General features: G+C 52.4%; 2 protein-coding genes across 5 annotated transcripts in view; one reads left to right on the top strand and one right to left on the bottom strand.

Annotated features, from left to right (window-relative positions):
• STPG1 (sperm tail PG-rich repeat containing 1) overlaps nucleotides 1-8,248 on the top strand; it is a 44,350-nt gene extending 36,102 nt beyond the window's left edge. The window contains exons 10-11 of the mRNA XM_032495485.1: nucleotides 5,055-5,245; nucleotides 5,999-8,248. Of these exons, the coding sequence (XP_032351376.1) occupies nucleotides 5,055-5,245; nucleotides 5,999-6,075 (268 nt within the window). The 3' untranslated portion in view covers nucleotides 6,076-8,248. The remainder of the gene's footprint in view (nucleotides 1-5,054; nucleotides 5,246-5,998) is intronic.
• Nucleotides 8,249-10,626: 2,378 nt separating this feature from the next.
• The window catches only part of GRHL3 (grainyhead like transcription factor 3), a 34,031-nt gene continuing 26,786 nt past the window's right edge, over nucleotides 10,627-17,871 (bottom strand). For all 4 annotated transcript variants that reach the window (XM_006189519.3, XM_032495484.1, XM_032495482.1 and 1 more), the window contains 2 exons: nucleotides 15,704-15,768; nucleotides 10,627-11,575 (listed from right to left, as the gene is read on the bottom strand). In XM_006189519.3, the coding sequence (XP_006189581.1) occupies nucleotides 11,461-11,575; nucleotides 15,704-15,768 (180 nt within the window). In that variant the 3' untranslated portion in view covers nucleotides 10,627-11,460. The remainder of the gene's footprint in view (nucleotides 11,576-15,703; nucleotides 15,769-17,871) is intronic.

Below are 17,871 nucleotides of genomic sequence, written 5' to 3'. Positions count from 1 at the left end.
GGAATTCTGTAATTTCGTTTAAAAACACGGTGATTAAACTGAAGCATGCTGTTGGTTATTCTAAATATTTTAGTCCCTCTGTTTCTGTGGAATGATGAAGAAAGGGATGTAATATAAGGATCAGACACAGCTGAACATGGTAGAAGCATCCAGACCCCAGTCTCTCAAATTCAAATTCTGTTTCCTTTCCTGTGACCCTGGAGAGAGGTAGGAGTCCCTGGGGGCCTCCCTGGGGGCCTCAGGCCCCAGGGAAGTTCTGTGTGGTTTCCTCCCCCTCTATACGTTGAGACTTTGTCCACATCAAGTCTAATCATATTCAGATCTCTGGGGCTGCTTGGAGCAGTGGTGGAGAACCTGAGAATCATCCCTGGGTTTCTTTTTCGGAAGAACAGCCAGCCCGGGTTTCACAGGCTTGGTTGAAAGTGCTTAGCTCCCCACTCTCGGGTAGGGTTGCGGTTTGCAAGAATGCTATTTTGGCTCTGTTTTCTTCAGGCTGCAGGAAGAACCAGGGGAGACATTAATTCCCAATGGAGTTGCTGGTCCCATGTTACTGACCTCTGCTGGCCTCCTGAGCTGGGGTCGGCTGGGCTGCAGAGGCCGGGTGGTGCATGGATAAGCTCACGCAGGAAGTAATGCTGCCCGAAATTCCGCCTCCCCCAGTCACCAGCCTGGGAGCCTGGGAGCCTGGGAGCAGAAGTGGGGGTCACTTAACTCCCCGGGAATTCAAATCCATCCTCTGAAGACTGGGGCAAGACCACTTTATAATGGGCTTGCAAGGATAGAATAACCCACATCACTCATCAGGTCTGGCAAATGGTAAGCTTTCGATGTGTGTGACTTTATTTTTATCGACATGTGTGAACGAGTCCTCAACACTCACCTGATGTTTCTGGAGTGGCCCTGCAGGACAGATGCTGTGCTGGGGGTCGGAGGGGCACAGGCCTGGCCAACTCTGGGCTCCAGGACATGTCACAGAGTAGCTCTTTGCTATGGCCGCGTTGCTGACTCAAAAGCTAAGAGGATTTATCAGCTTGCAGGGGGGTCTTCAGAGGAGAAGTATCAGCCAAGGTTTCACTTTAGGCTTTCAGTATCCGTCACAGCAATGACTCAGTGGATCAGGGTGCATGAGGGTAAGGGCTTTCGGAGATCAAAATAGTTCCTCCTAGGTGCTGCCTTCCAACTCACGCCAGCAAGGAGGTGAACCACCCACTGACATCCTTCTAACCCTTGATCTGCTTCCTGGAGTTTTCAAGCCACTGGTTTTGCACAGGCACGCTGTCCTGTCACAGCCAGAGCTGAAAATGCAAGCCCTGTTGGCCCCACTCCAATTTGGGTAATTACGCTGGACCCACCTAAAGTTCCCCTGGGATTTTCAATTAGATATGGGATGCTTCTTCCTAAGCGGCTGTAATCTGTCTCCCACTACCCTGTTAAACAGATACTGCATTCCACCCCAGAGGCAATCGGCTGCCCTTTAATGACGAGAAAAAATTGCCCCTCTACCCCTCCCAACCCTGGGAATCCCCGAGGCAGAGTGAATCTGTGCCTGGGAGTGTCCCGAGGGTCTTGGGTGCCCTCCCCAGGTGACCTGCTGAGTCCTTTGAGACATTCATTATTCTCGGGCAATTTGCAAACAGCTCACATTGGAAGCAGCAAACACCCTTAATCCAGTTGTGTTCAACTCAGAGCTTTTGATAGATGTTTTCTTTCCACGGGGCAGGACCAGGTTGGCTTTTATAACTGGACGATGAGGCTCATAAAAGCCCCGGCCACAATGCACTGTGGCTGCCCTGGGTTTGATGCGGCCTGCCCTTTGTGACTGGCCCAGCCCCACCGTGACATGGAAGGACCAGCCCTAGATGCTGAGAAAACTGTCAGGTGGAGTTCAGAGGCCTGGGCTCCCTTACTCGCTTCTACCCCTCTGCTTTTCTCTGCAGTTAGGCAAATGTCTCAGGAATAGGGACCAGGGCCTCAGAGATGGAGGAGACACTATCCTTTCCCTTAAAGAGCCAGGCAAGAAGCAGCCTAGAAAATCTAGTGGGTTTTGTGCAAAGGAGAATGGCTACAAAGTACCGAGGGGCCAGCTACCCTGAGCTCAGAGCTCTCATAAAAATTGTCTAGTGTCTTCTTGCAACTCTCCCACAGGTCAGGACCGCAGAGTTTACAGATGACGGTAGACTCACCAGGGCGATGGAGCAGAGAGGGGAAGGCAGGGAAGGGGAAGTGGAGAGTGAATCTGAGTTTGCCGGGAAAGTAGGTGCTCCTGGTGGGAGGAACAGCATGACAAAGGCATGGAGTTGCTGGACAGTGTCGTGCTGGGTGTTTCTGGGAGCAGGGGCTCGGAGGTTGGGCTGGATGGGGAGGCCATGGTAGGAGCTTTTCTGTAGCTCCTCCTCAGGGCCTGTGACGGTGGGGGATGGTCAGAAACACGAGAGAGCCACCTAGAAATTGGGGGTGGACGGAGAGTTGCAGGCAGCCCAGGAGGCTCAGCCTCTGGCTCCTGGGCCCCGATTCCTGCAATGTGGAGCCGCAGCTTGCCCCTCCCCCCAGCTTGTGCCCCTGCTGTTTCCTCCAGGGAAATGCCCCCTTCTCCACCTTTTCTACCTGAAGAATTCCTGCTTACCTTTCAGGGCAAATGTTACCTCTTCTAGGGTCGATTTCTGGATTCTCCCCGTCAGAATTAGTCTCTCTCACTTCTATTCTAACATTTCACGTTTTTAAAAACTTTTGATACGCTTAAAGCACTCATTAGTCATTATAACGCCCCTGGGCAGCAGGTATTATTATCCACCGTTTTAAAGAAGAAGAAAATAAGGCTTAGGGAGGCTGCGAGACTTGTCTGAGGAGACACCGCTAGTGAGTGAGTGGGGAGGCGGAGAGTCAAACTCAGGTCTGCCTGAGGGCGAGGCCTGTGCTGTTTAAAGTTGTCACTAGCAGGCGACTGTCGAGGGCTCGGGAGCACCAGGCTCTGTCTCAGCACAGAACAGTCGGGACTCCCCAGAGTGCCCGGCATGTGGCTGACACTCTCCAAAGCTCCAGTCCCATGGGGCGACCTCGTACACGGGTTGGCTTATTCCAGCTCTAACTTCCAGGAGTCAAGCCTGTCTCTCAATGATGCCAGTCACACACTCATCAAACTTCTGTTGATGGATGCTTTGAACGGGTGACACAAGCCAGACCAAGGAGAAGCCAGCTTTATTTACAAGGGGAGAGTGGTGGATCTCACACTATAATGGGTTCTTCATGCTGCCTGGAGGGGAAGAAAGGAGGCAGCTTCCCCTCCTTTTCCTGTGGGCACCTCTATTCCAAATATGAGCATCCAAGCCAGCCGTTCCTCCATCCCAAGATGTGAACCTCAAGCAGATTCACGATAGTGCCCTCCCCTGGCAGTGGGGGTGTCCACCCTGCCTCAAGGTAACTCTGGTGAGGTGCCCCCTAGTCTCCCTTTACTGAGGCACCATTGCTCCTCTGAGACCAGGCAGCAGGTAGCAGTGCTGCAAGGATCGTAGTAATAGCAACGACTACTTTTACTGAGCACTTACCGTGTGCTGCTGGGGCCCTGCTAGGCGTCTTGCATACCTTTAGCCGGGTCATCAACTCCCTCACAAGGAGTGAATGTTACTGCTCCTTGCTGCAGGAACAGAGAGGTCGAGGGACTTGGCCGAGTGGCATTCAGACTCAGGTCTGTGTGGTTCTAAAACTCCACATTTCCCCTCTGCCGTGATGCCCTCCCCACGCAGCTGGGCACCGAGGCTGGAGTCCTGGTGCCGGCACTGCCACTGACCCGCTCTGCGGCACTGGGGGACTTACTTTCTCTCTCGGGGCACTACCTTCTTTAGCAAAATAAGGAGATTAGATAAGACATTTCTAGGTCCCCTCTAGCTCTCCTGGTTTAAGAACCTCTACTTCAGAAGGTGTTGGCCAAAGGGCAGCAGAGTTCCAGCGGCCACGAGTCCCAGTCCCCTCCTCTGTTGAGATGGGTCGGCTTCAAGTTGGGGTGAGTCTCTTGTGGCCATTCAGTGCGCTGAGGGGTTTATCTTCTTGTTTGGTGAGAGACCTTGGAAGGAGCTTCAGGTGTGAAGCGGAAGCAGGCAGCCCTTCTAGAGTATGGCAGGAGAGCAGGTGATCCCCGCAACAACCCCAGGGCTCCTGGCAACCCAGTGGATTGAATCAAGGCCTGATGGGACGTCTCAGCTGAAGGGATCTCAGAGGTCATCATGTCCACCCCCTCATCTTACAGATGGGGAGACTGAGCCCCTGAGTGAACTAGTGACAGAGCCGCAGCTGCAGTACAGGTTCCATTTCCCTTTCATTTATTCTCTTAATACCAGGCATGAAAGACTCCCTTCCCTGAAGGAGGGGGAGACAGACCTGAAAACAGTTGCTGTCGAAGCGGTGACCGTTATTCAGAGGTCTGTTGATTTCCATCCAATCCAGTATTTTTCCACTCCTGCACCCTGCTTTGCCAGAAGGATATTTAATAAGTTTCTGGAACGTCAATGCTTGAGTGGCCTCCAGAGATCTACTAGTTTTGGGATGGCAAATCCTTGGAATTTGGGATGCCTCTTCCCATTTCCTGGCCACAGCAGACATCACAAGCAGATCACCAATGCTCTCCCTGCAGAGCCCAAGTGAGGCCTCAGTTCTTTACATGGAGCTCCAGCCAGGCACTACCAATTGATCAGAGTTGGCACATGGCATAAATGCCGCCTGGCATTCCTGATTAGCTCACCGACATTGTCTACAACAGCGAGTACTAAGCTCCCTCTTTGTGCTGGGCCCTGTCCTGGCTTCTGTGTTTTAGGTGTATTATCTCCTTTAACCCTGACAACAAGCCTACGAGGTAGTACTATTATGACTGCCATTGTGCTGGGGAGGAGACTGAGGTCCAGGGGCCCCCCGGCTCACTAGCAGTGGTGCTGGAAGAGGAAACAGGTCTTCTGGAGCCATGTCCAGTCCTTGCAGATGGCTGGGTTCTGGGCAGGTCTTGGCAATGTCTAAAAACTGCTGTTTCCCCACTACACTGATATCTTCCCATTTTGTCTTTTCTGAAGGAGAAACCCTGTCCTGAACTTCTCTGCCCAGCCTTTGCCTTTGCCCCCGAAGCCGCCTCTTCCGGGCCCTGGTCAGTATGAGATCGTGGACTATGTGGGGCCCCCCAAGCATTTCGTCAAGAGTGCGTCCTTTGTGTCCAACACCAGCCGGTGGACAGCGGCGCCGTCCCAGCCAGGCCTGCCTGGCCCAGGTCAGAGGATTGTTTTAAATGATTGTAAAAACCAAATCTGGAATTGTTTGTCATTCCTGGACCATCAGATGCCCCTGATTTATAGGCTGTTTGCCAAACAGTTTACGGGGGTTAGAGTAGATCTAGAAGACTTCTCAGCTTAGACTATCAGAATATGAAAGTTTTGTTGCATTTTTTTTTTTAAGGTGAAAGGGCTCTTAGAGATGCTCTAGGCCAGGGACTTATAACGAGGACTGTGACTGTTCAAGAGGCTCAGAGATGGGCTCCAGGGGGTCTGTGACCCTGAAATTGTCTGCAGGCTTGGAGCACGCAGACGTTATTTTCCGGGGAAAGGAGCCATAGCTTTTGTCAAAAAAGTTCATATTCTTCAAAATGTTTAGGTCGTGGCCCTAGTCTGGCCAGGTCACCTTACAGAGGGGGAAGGCCCAGAGAGCGAGGAGCACACAGACCCGCAGTGGGCGAGTGGCAGGGGAGAGGCCGGGCTCTCTCCCCCTTATGCTTTGTCCGTCATGAAATAAACCAGGGCTCCCCCAGAGCAGCTCTTTCAAGACATCTAGCTCCACCCCCTTGTACAGGTGAGCTTGAGCGGTGGGCCCCCAGGACCCCTGGGCCAGTCTCTTCCTCTCTGTCTCCCCGCATGGAAGACGCAGTGGGTGCAGACAGGGCCCCACAGGCCTGCTGGCTCTGACACAGAACACCAGGGCCTTGAGAACTGGCCTTTTTCCTCTCAGTGCCATCTCTCTCTCCCTACAGCCACGTACAAGCCGGAATTCCCTGGAAAGCTGTCCTTTCTCTACAATGAGGACAACAAATGGATCCCAGTGTTGTAGTCACCTCACGCGAGCTCAAGGGGAGCCTGGCCCCCAGCTGCCCACCTGGGTGCCCCAGAAGTTTCAGTCAGAGACTACGCATTTCCTGTGTGTCGGCTGATGACTTGGGGCAAGCTCTGCCACCAAGCCTGGTGTTACAACTGGGCTGCTGCATTTGTCCTTGTCGTGAACTGCCCCCTGGAGATTGGACCCCACCCCACCGACTCCAGTAGTTTCCTGAGCAGAATGAAAAGTGGGCCGAGCCCCTCTGTTACTTCCATGCACCAGTCGGGGCTGCTTCTGCGTGCCTGTCCCCAGACCTCAGGGGTTCCCAAAGCCCAGACTCCAGGAGAAGGCAGCCATGGCAGATGCCCTGTCTAGAAGCCTTCTGCTGGGCCAGGGCTCAGGGGCCCAGAGAGCACCGCAGGACAGACAGCACAGGGCTGTGGCCCCAGCACACTCCCATACTTCTGGCCTTGACTTCCAGACTCCTCCTGGAGTTCCAGGAGCCAGGAAGGCCCAGAGGCACTTGTGACAGGGACACGAAGGGTTGGCCTGGCCCCTGCCCCCAGCTCGGCTTTTGTCTCTCATCTCAAGAAGAGCAGCAGCCAGTCACCATGGTCACAGGAGCATATTACCCCACTTCTGGAGAGGCCACCACATCTGTTCATTGGCTCTGTGTTCCGGGGGCAGATGCAGGCAGGACCCTGGTGGAGCCAGAGCCCTGGACACAGCGGTCCTCAAGAGCACCTGCAGGTTCGTACTTTCACCCGGCCTGTCCCCTTCCCTGGCCCGGTCTCCGTCCCCTCTCACCTTCTGCTCAAGTTTGACATGATTGTTAATGGATCTTTTCTGTCCTGCCAAGTCATTCCCTCTCAGCAAGAGGTAAAGATTCTCAAAGAACCAGAGGAACTGGAGTTAACCACACATCCCTCTTTCCCAGCTGTTGACAGTCCTGCGTCCTCGGGCCTCACTCCCCCTTGGTCTCTCCTGTGACTTTCCTCCCGGAAGGTTAGTCCAGAGCTGGTCACTGATTGGCCTTTGGTGGGGGCAGAGGGGGAAGAGGGAGAGAGAAGGATGGAATAACGTGTCCAATTAAACTGAGTTCTCACTTCTCACAAAAGCTGGCCTTTTTGTGAACCTCAGATTCCCGCAAGTGCCCCACCGCTTTGGGACGACTGACTGGGAGGTGGCCTGGAGCCCGGTGCCAAGTGCGTCCAAGGTCTGGATTACAGGTGACACCTGGTGCTGCCGTCCACTCAGCTTGGGTCCTCAGCTTCTCCCTGAGGTGAAGAGTTGGATCAGAATTTGGAGGCTCAAGGTCAAGCACTTCCCGGGCTGGAAGGGCAAGGCAGGGGACAAAACACGAGAGGCAGGAGGGGGTCCGGGAACTGAGGCCGCTGCCCACCTAAAGGGGCGTCTAGCACAGGGCCAGCTCCCGGCTGCCACATCTGCAAAGTTTTCAGCAGCGTCTGGGAAATCTCAAAATGTGAAACCTCTGGACTGGAGATCTTGGCAACCATAGTTAAACTGAAATTTTTTTGTTCAGGCTAAAGGAAATTCTTCTGATGGCCATCAGTTGTCCACTTGGGTGCTGGAAGGTCTAGAAGACTCCTTCAAGGCTGACACTTGAAGCTGTACCTTTCTTTGACTTTGGACTCTTGACAATGGGGCCAGACCTCAAGTTCTTGGTTTTGAGGTCCCTCTGACCCTAGGGGTTCTTAGCAGACCACTGGGCTGGAAGCAGCCAGGCCTGGAGTCCCTGTGGGCAGGGCTGGTGGGAACGCATGGAGAACAAGACAGGACTCTCCTCCAGCGGCGGGGCTGAGCACAGAGGTGAGAGCTTCTTTCTAGAAGCTGCTCAAATGGGGTCAGGGAAGAGGAGACCCTGGAAAGAGAGTGACAGGGCTGCTCTCGGCCAGTTGGAATCCAAGTGCCATAGAAGACACAGCTGGAGCTGAGGTCCTCTGCTCAGAGGGTCTGTCTTGATTGTATCTACCCTCTCTGAAGATGTCATCGGCAGCTCACAGCTCTGTCCAGCCCAGTGGTTCTCAAGCCCCAACTGTAAGTAGAGTCACTTCAGGAGCTGTTACAGACACAGACTGCCCAGGCCTGATGCTCACAGCTCTGACTGAGGTTGGGTCTGGGCATTGGTATCTTTACTAAAGTTCTTGGTATGATTACAAAGTGTCTAGTCAGGGTTAGGATACACTGATAGTTTAATAAAGTGTTTTCCAAATTTTATTGTGCATGCAAATCACTTGGAGACTTCACTAAAAGATTCTCTAGGTCTGGGTGGGGTCTGAGAGTCTACATATCTTTTGCTTTTTTTTTAAGTTGAGATATAATTGACATAGAATTGACATAACGTTGTATTAGTTTTAGGTGAATTTCTGACAAGCTCCGAGGTGCCAACACTGCTGGTCCACGGACCACACTTAGCGCAGCATGGGTCTAGTAAATACACGGAATTGTCGAACTGTTCATCTGGCCCTCCCCGTTCATCCATCTGCCTGTCCACCTGTTTATGCTTCCTTCCCGCCCTCCCTCCTTCCCGTCCTTCTCCTCATTATCTCATTATTCGTTCATTCCCTCACTCCTACGCTCCTCATCCATCGCTTTCTCCCCTCACTACTCACTGTCTGTCTACCATGCAAAGCCAACTGCAGGCAGAGGATGGCGTGTCCACCAGCCACCATCTGCCTGTCTAAAGTGACCCCTGTTTGGAAAGGACTTACTTTCACTCCTTGCACCTTTTCACTCTTTGGAAGACAATCCTGGAGTGGCTACTGTTGGGCTCAGGAGCTGCCCTTTATCCCTGACCTTCTCTGAGGGCAGGGCAGAATTTCCTCAAGCCTCGCAGGGCTCTGTCTGATGTCCGATGGGCTTCCTGGGCACTGGCAACCTCTTCTCTTTGCATGGAGGGGAGAGCAGTGGGCCCAGTGGCTTTGCTGGAGGCTGCTGGCCCCCATCCTGAGCTCTGCACTGACACCGATAGCTCCCTGTGCGTGTTTGTCCAGGCAGACACTGGCGGGTTACAAAGACATCAAGGCTTGTGTAAGGACGGCCTCTTTGGAGCAGTGGTTCTTGGCCTTGAGTGCGCACTGCAGTCACCTGGGGGGCTTTAAAAGTACTGTGGCCTGGGCCCCAACTCCAGAAATTCTGATTTAATTGCTCTAGGTTACAGTCTGGGCAGCAGGAATAAAAGCTGCCTAGGTGATCCCAGGGCAGTGGAAGTTGAACAACACCGTCTTCCTGCTTCCAGGGGCTCTGGAAGGAAACGAGCAGCTGCTGGCAGCCCGGCGTGCCTCACGGCGCTGCCGCTATGCACACCCAGCGCCATTTCACCCTCACACGCAGCCACCTGCTCTGACGTTCAGGATGATGTCACGGCGGCAAGGCCCGGAGTGGGCAGGGCAACTCCGGGGGCTCCACGGGTCCCTGCAGCCGTGCCAGCCACGCCAAGTTGAAGCCTGAGGCCAAACACCAGTAATACTGATCCTGGCTTCAAAGGTCTGGTATTTCATGGTTTTTGTTTTGTTTTTTGGCCTTAATTAAAAAACAAAACAAACAAACAAAAGTTGCATTAGGGTGACTGGGTTCTTGGCTCCTCCTAATTTTTGCACCTGAGGCTTAGGGCTCCCCTTGCCTGACCCAAGTCCTGGCCCCAGGGCTTGGGAATTAGGACTCTAGACTGGTTGTCACTGGAAGGCCCTTGGAGACATCCATGGTTTTCAAACTATTTTTGAAAGTTTAGTTCAGACAAAAGTTTATGAGAAATCTTAGTAAGAAAATGAAGGAAAGCAGAACTGCCATAACTGAAGTCTGGGGAAGATGTCCAAGGGCTGCTCACCTGCCTGCCTTTCCCCCACATCATGGGGGCCCTTGAGACCCACCAGTGAACCCCAGGGCTCTAAAGATGAGCGCTACCCCATGACTCAGGTAGGCCACACCCCTCATTTTATAGCCAAAGCAGCGGAGGACTAGAGACGGTGGCGTGCCGGTAAGCCGGAGGAGGACAGACAGAAGGATGCTCTGACTTGTCACTTGTCCTCTAGGGGAAATAACCACTGATTTGTAGCATTTGTCAATTCCTGTGGTGTAAACACTCCCTCTGACATAGCGACATGACGTCACTGGTTGCAGAGTTGGGGAGAACTGGGCACGATGGCTCCCATGAGCTGCTGGGAGCCAGCTCCAGGAGGAGTGAGCCGGTGGAGAGCAATGGGACAGGACTGGCACTTGAGCTCAGGTGATACCACCCCCGCCCCAGGCTCTGCGCACTGCCCCCCACCATGAGGCCTCGTTAGGGCATCCGGGGACTTCTTCATCTCCACAATCGCTGATTCCGAGGTCATGACATTCAGCCTGTGGGCCACACAGGACAGGCCACCAGGACCACGCCGGGCGTCAGGACTCGCTGCCTTCCGGGGGGGGGCCCTCTGCTTCACCAGGTCTAGCACTGCCCACCATCCTTCAAGTCCTAGGCAAACCGCTCACAGGACAGAGAAGAGAAGCCTTACTTTCACCTTCTCTTTCTGGAAGACTTTCACAAGAGGAACAAGTGTAGCATTTGAAGCAATCCATAAGTAGAATTTATTACTAAATAACATATGAGTATACAAAATGTATAACTGAATAACAGCTAAAAAATGTCCAAGAAATGTGAAATACACATTTTTTGAAATGATAAAAATGTATCCATGAAAAATATAAAATGTTGCATATATATATACAATATATACTTATATATATATAACATAAATGAAAATTGTAAATAAGAAATGTATATAACAGTGAGCAGGCGTGGTGGTCTTTTCACACAGAGGCCACTTTGTTCCCGTCGATCGCTCTGATTCCCATCCTGCACTGGGGAAGTCTGTGAGGAGAGTGTCTCCATGACAGTGTCTTTTAAAAGTCATTTGCACTGAAAATCAAGAGTTTTCAAGTTAACTAACTGACCAAAGGGTGAGAAATCCTTGGTCTGAAGTGGATGGAAGCATCAAGAATGGGATGAAGAGTCAAGTCCACCTGGGGACACAGGTCCACTTCCCCCTCCTGGACTGGCTGCCTGCAGGAGATCAGCTGCAAAGAAGGGTCACTTGAGGCGGAAATGGTCTGTTGGGCATGTTAACCAAGATGGGACTGTCTCTGGATGGGTAGGCTCTGGCAGGAAGTTCAGAGAGTAGATTCAAGCATAATGGGGGTTCAGATCAGGACACCTCCCAGGCCCCTTCCTGGCCTTGATGTCAGAGTTTGTGACTCGAGGGCCTCTTCCTTCAGGGAAGGCATTCAAGTAACAGCACTGAGGCATGAGGAGAGGTTGTGTGTGGCGTGGGGCCCCTTCCCAGCTGGCTCCTGGCTGGTGCCTACTTCAAGAGGGCTGAGGGAGTTAGTGCTCAGGCTCTACAGCTCCTGGAGGATGATCTGAACCTTGCCGTCCAGCTCCCCTACGTCCAGCAGGAAGGCGACGTGGTTGCTGTAATGCTGGATGATGTTGTTGTCCATGTTGACCAAGATTCTGGAAGAGAAGAGACATGGTTAGAATGTGACAGGCCCTTTGTTTACACGGCCTGAGTAAAGGGTGACGGTAATGTTCACTACCAATTAGGCGCCCCTAGCTCTTGAGGCACCGCTCAGATTTTCTCTCAGACCCTCGTAACAACCTGCAAGGTGGGCATTCACTGCCCCACTTTACAGGGGAGGACACAATTCCCCAGTGGCTGAGCTCAAACCAAACCCAAGCCTGCTGGCGACCACACCCACCTACCTCCCAGATGGAGGTACGCACATGGATGCCTTTAAGCAACAAACACGTAGATATGGGGAAGATGCTGTGCTCCCCGGTCACCAGGCCAGACTGAGCACTCAGACACAAAGCATGAGTTCAAGTGTGGGAGGAATGGTGGGTGGACCAGTGAGGTTTGGGTTCAACAAGAGGCTGTGATATGTCACTCAGGTGTGACTGCCTGAGCCAGAGGCAGGAGCCACACAAGCCCCCCTCAGTTTCACCCCAGGGAGCTGAAATCTCAAGGATGGCACCATGGACTTGAGGGGCCTGACCTTCTCTCCACCCCAGCCCACCCCTCAACCGCCTTCAGGCAAGGACCTGGGCCAACCTGAGAGGGACAGAGCCTCTGTGACTGTGGCCCTCTGCTGGGGGTCAAAGCCATGCTGTAGCCAAGGGTACCCCAATAGGAGCTGCCTCTCTCGTGAAGGACCCACTGGGGGGGACCCGACTTGAGCACAGCAGCTTTCCCTTTGGGATGGTGGTGGATGTCTCCCTCCCTCCACCTCACCAGCATCTGCTGAGGCCTTTCCACGTGCAGGGCCTCGCTCCAAACACAAACAAGGGCCACACAGAGATCGGAGGTCCTGCCCTCCAGGTGTTTAGAATCTAGGAGGTCCGGGGAGAGTGAATCCTTATAACTGTACTGCCCAGTTTGTAGATGGGGAAGCTGAGGTTTGAAGAAGCAAAGTCATTTGCCTCAGGTCACAGTTAAGGGTCAGCAGAGCTGGAATCGGAATCCAGACTTTTATCTCTTTCCACTGCATCATTTTTTAAAGAAAACAACAACAAAAACAAAAACCCTATAAATACAAGTTAGGAATTAGCACACGGCAAATCCAGGGCTGAAGGAGAGTTCAGATGAGGCAAGATTATTTAAGTGGGGCAGGAGTCGGGGTGTGAGAATCCCAGACTACTACTACTGGCAGGAAGCAGGAGGCTGCTTTTCTGGGGACCCCGGGGTTGGGGGGAGGGTGGTGGCCTTGTGCCCCTGAATCCCTCACATCAGGAGGGACAACAGAGACAGCGGTGAGCCGAAGCCTATGGCCTACGTCCAGCTGTCCCTGCAGCATCATCAAGCAGCTGCTGCTTCCTGGAAGGAGGTCTGGGCTCAGGCTCCAAGGCCGGGGTGCTGATTGCCAGCGTTTAATGACCAGATTCCACTCTCCTGGGTCCTGTTAGCAGTTCATTTCACAGAGAGATCTTTGTCTGGGGGCTGCAGGCTCGGAACAGACCAGAGGGGACCAGGGCTGGGCGCTTTGTGACCATTGGGTTTTTTGTCTGTCTCATACTGTGGCATTTACAGTGCTTCTAGGTGCCGGGCACTGTGTAAATGCCCTACATGCACGAACTTGAAGGCCGCCTCCCTCCCACTCCCAAGCAGGGCCTCTCAGCCGGCCCAGAGTGCGCACCCGCATACAAGGGATCTCAGACAGGCCCACGGACCCCTTCCTCTCAGAGGTCAATGACAGCTGGGCCCTAGAGGCAGGGGCTTGTCAGGAACTGATATCCCAGAATGCGGGCCTCTTGTCACTTGCCAGCTTCTGGCTGTCTCCTATCCCGGTTCGCATGGAACCCCTGGCCAGCTGCCAGCAAAAACAATGTATTTGTTAATCTTTCAAGCACTCAGCAGTGCTTGTAAAGCTGATTGTATCTACCTTTGTCCAGAGGACTTTCTGGAGGGTTCTGTGAAAATAAACTAGGCCAGCGATTACAATTTCCTGTTCCTCAGATGAAGAGAGACCGTCTCTGAGGGAGATAGCAAATGAGCCTGGCCTCTCCAGTCCCAAGAGGCTCTTTGGGGACTCTTCCCACTTAGGCATCTCAGACGATCCGAGGCCTGAGGTTTTCATGGTTGGTGGTGTAAGGGGTGTGAGTGCTTCTGAAAGGCCGCTGGTGATGCCCTGGGCTATGGGGCTGGGCGAATAAATTGGCCAGCCTGGCCACAGCCTTTATTTGTACACTGCTTAGTGGTTAGAGGAACAAGCAGGAGGCAAGATAAAATAGTGGGTGTGTGTATGGGCTTTAGACAGGCCAGCGTTCCTTTTGCAGGTTACTAACTCTGCGACCCTGGGACTACTTTGAACCTCAGTTTTCCTCATCTGTAGAAATAGAGATAATCATACCAAATTCAAAGGGTCAGTGAAATGATGCTCAGGAGTTATTTAACCCAGTGCTTGGCATGTACAAAGTGCTCCACAAATGGAAGTTATTATAATTATGGTTGAAATAGCTGGCTGGAGCTTAAGGGAAAGACTTGCCACTCAGGCCGTGGGGCTGAGGGGTGGGGCATCCTTGTATGCACACCCCGGACCCCTAGATCATACACAAAGGCATTTCCCAGCCCCTCAACACAGCCTGTGGTGGGATCTGTAAGAGAAGCCGGCGGTGACAGGTGGGGTGGCAGCCAGGGGGTGTGGGCACTGGCACTGAAGGGGAAGTGGGGCTAGGCTTGTCTGGGCAAAGCAGAGCCTGCTCTCTGCTATGAGGTGGATTCCACTCTAGAGAGCATGTGAGCCCCAGTTTGAAACCGAAACTTGGAAGAAAAAAAACACACAAAGAACTCGAGACACTCATACAACCAAAACCAAACGTATCCTTTCCCAGGGGCTACGGGGCTGCACACCTTCCCCCACCCTTCTATGGGAGCCAAAGGGGAGGGAGAGGAGGAGGGAGGCTAGCCTTTGAGGAAGGAGGCGGACCCTGGGCCTGGATGGGGGGGCCTCAGCCCCAGTACAAAACATGCCTCACTTTGCAGTCTTCTGAAAGGAGAGCCCACAGACAACAGCCACAGGGCAAAGTCAGAGCACCTTCCAGGAACAGCTCGTAAGAGGAGCTGGAGGATCAGGCCCGAGCTGTGGGCAGGGGGCCTGAGGCTGTTTCCCAGGACCCCGGTCTTAGGTCTTCTAGGCAGCGAATGGCAGTGACAATTCCTTACTGCCCAGGGGCCCCCACGCTGGGCTGGTGAAGTGACCTAGACAGCAAGGGCTGCAGAGGCCCAGCTCACTGGCTCTGACCAAGGGTGGACGCCTGGTAGGGTGGTCAGCACGTGGCCCTCTGCCCAACCCGCCCCAACCCTGGGCCGACAGCAGAGGCACCGCGGTCCTTAGCACTAATCCCCTGGCACCCATGGCAGGTGGCAGGCACTGCCTGGCCCCCTGGAAGATAAAGCTTTACTCCCTCCTGCCTCATCCAGACCCAAAGGTGGAGGTCTGTGGAGCATCCCTGTCTGGGCTCCAACTCCCCTTCCAGAGTCATCGCCAGCCATTTCCTTCTTGGAACCACTGATTCAGCCAGTAGCAACTTTGTTGTGCCCTTCTGCCTCTGTGCCTTTATTCCACTGCTCCTCCCCTCTGAACATTGCTTAGCACCTCTGAGCCTCAGTTTCCCTGTCTGTAAAATGGATAATGTATCTACCTCATGGTGTGGCTGTGAGGGTTAAACAAGATAAACTTAGCCCAGTACCTGGCACATAATAGGTGGTCAAGAAAATGACTGTCACTATCATCAGTACCATTACAATCAAATGACTTGGTTATCCAGTGCCCTTGGGATTAGAACCTGGGTCTTCTGACATGTGGCCCTGTGCTTCCCTCTCCACCTGGGTAGATGGTATATGAAGACCCTTCCATCTGTCTCCCTCTCCTTTCCTTTCCAACAGTGATCACTGTCTGCAGGTGACTGTGGCCTGACTGGGCACTCTCCACCCCAATTTCACATCGCCTCTACCTCTCCACAAAGCCGGGTACAAACACAGCTTTGCCCAGCAGGGAAAAACTGCTGGGAGCTCCCTGAGCCAATATTTTAGAGGGAAAGTGGCAGGGTGGGGAGTGGGGAGGGAGAGCTGTACTGGGCACTTACCCCCGCTTGCATTTCTTATAGACTTTGTAAATGTTCTCTTCCGGGAACCCATACTTCTCAGAGATCTGGAAAAGAATGGCAGTGGATTCATTGTCTGCTGCTAAAACTGGATTTATACCAGTCTTTTGATACCATGACTTTTAATTTCCTGATTCTAAAAGTAGTATTTATCCATACTGTAGAAAAATACAATGAAGAAGATTACAATCATCCACAATTCTGCTTCTCAGGGATAAATACTAATAATATTTAGGGGTATTCCTTCCTATCTTTTGGTACATGGATATTTACGTATCCCCCCTAGATAGTTTTACCTACCGTTGTATATTATAAGCCTCCCCACATCACAATGAACTCTTGACAAACAGCATGTTTAGTGGTTGTAAAATATCCCAAAGGGCATTTTCCTCAACCCTTGCCTATAGTCAGACATTTGGATTATTCCAGTGCCGAAGGCTCCCCACTCACCAGCTGGCTGACCAGCTGGGCAAACCACTCGGGGAGATGGAAATAGTGCCTAGCTCATAGGTTGCTGGAAGAATTAAATGAATTGGTCCATATAAAACACTTAGGACAGTTCCTGGCATGTACTAAATAAATGTCAATACTCAATAAATGGTCGTTGTTATTATTTTAGAAGTGGAATAGCAGGAATGCTCTTGCCCTCTTGTGAGTGGAGGATAACCCAAACATTTACCCAATCTAGCAGGAATTACTAACCCCATTTGATGGGCGAGGATGCTGAGCTTGAATAAGATAAAGAATGCACCCAAGGCCTGGCCTAGAATCCAGGCTTTCTGCCCCCATCACATCCCAGAACGTTGGAACTTAGTCTACAGGTGAGGAAACTGCAGCTCAGAGGCCTGTGAGCGACCTATCTGAGCTCACACAGCCAGTCATCCCATTTCTCCCCAGGCCTCCTGAGGTTTTCTCTGGTGCAGACAGAACCAGTCTGGCCTCAGCTCTACCACCTGGGGTTGCAGAACTCTGAACAAGTCACCTTACTTCTCTGAGCCTCAGTTTCCTCATTTGTAAAATGGGTGTCATAATGGGATGTACAAACAGGTGGTTCTGCACAGGAATTAAGACGATTACATCAAAGTCCTGGCGCAGCACCATCCAGGTTTGGTCAAACTCTGCTGGTTAGTGTTACTAGCTGCCTTGAAGCCACAGCGAACCTCAGGCCACAGGCTGCAGGTAGAGGTCATCCTATCTACTTCTTTCAGGAAGAGGAGCCAGTTCAGCTCCTTAGCTGGTCTCTGCCTTGACAGAGATCTCTCTAGGCAAGAAAAGTTCTTAGACTACTGAACTTAATGGGGATGTGGCTGGAAGCTACCAGGAAGATCTGAAGTCAGTCTAAGCAAGAATTTAAGAACTTTCTAACTATACGCCATACAAAGACAACTACCTTGTATGGCTGCCCCACAAGGCAACGAGCTCGCCATCCTTGAAGTATACAAGTCAAGAGTGGGCACCCACTTGGAAGGGCTACTGGGGAGCAAGCTTGAGCAGCAGATGGGGAGCTGACCCTTTAAGGTACTGTCCAGCTCAAAGATTCTGAGTCTATATTCTAGTGACATTAATGGCCTTTTGTGAGCCAAGCAGAGCTGATGCTATGTGGAGAGAACAGGATAACATAGCAGAGTGGAGAGAGCCTGGGCTAGAATCCCAGCTCTGTCACTTCTAGTAACCCTGGCAGGTCACCTGACCCCCAGGAGGCTGTTTCCTTATGGAAGTGAGGAGATCATGATAGCATCCACTTTTCAGGGTTGTTAAGAGAACACGGTGAGGAAGCAAATGCAGCATGCCTGACAAGGTGCCTGGCACATAGTGAGTCTTCAATAAAAGGGAGCTGTTATTATTTGGTTCATTTTCCCTTCCCCAAGCTGACATCTTGGAACCACCTGGCTTTTCTGAGTGGTGGCCCTAGTGGAGGCTGTGTTTGTTTCGTTTTTAGCTGAACCACAAAGCAGTTGTGGGTTTTGTTCAGGGCAGTTTTACCTGCTCTCTGGCAGTTTCGGGGGTTGGGGAAGGTCTCCTGGCCCAGACACCACCTTTAGCTGCCTGGGCCAGCAGCCCCCGCACCAGCCAACCACAAGCTGGAGGAATGAGGCCTTCTGGGAAAGAAAAAAGAGTATCTCTGGGGCCTGGCCTTTTTGGGTTTCATT

The sequence above is a fragment of the Camelus ferus genome, chromosome 13 (genome assembly GCF_009834535.1).
Source record: "Camelus ferus isolate YT-003-E chromosome 13, BCGSAC_Cfer_1.0, whole genome shotgun sequence".
NCBI lineage: Eukaryota > Metazoa > Chordata > Mammalia > Artiodactyla > Camelidae > Camelus > Camelus ferus.
The sequence above is the reverse complement of the archived record's forward strand: the minus strand, read 5'-3'. Positions and strand labels throughout refer to the sequence as shown.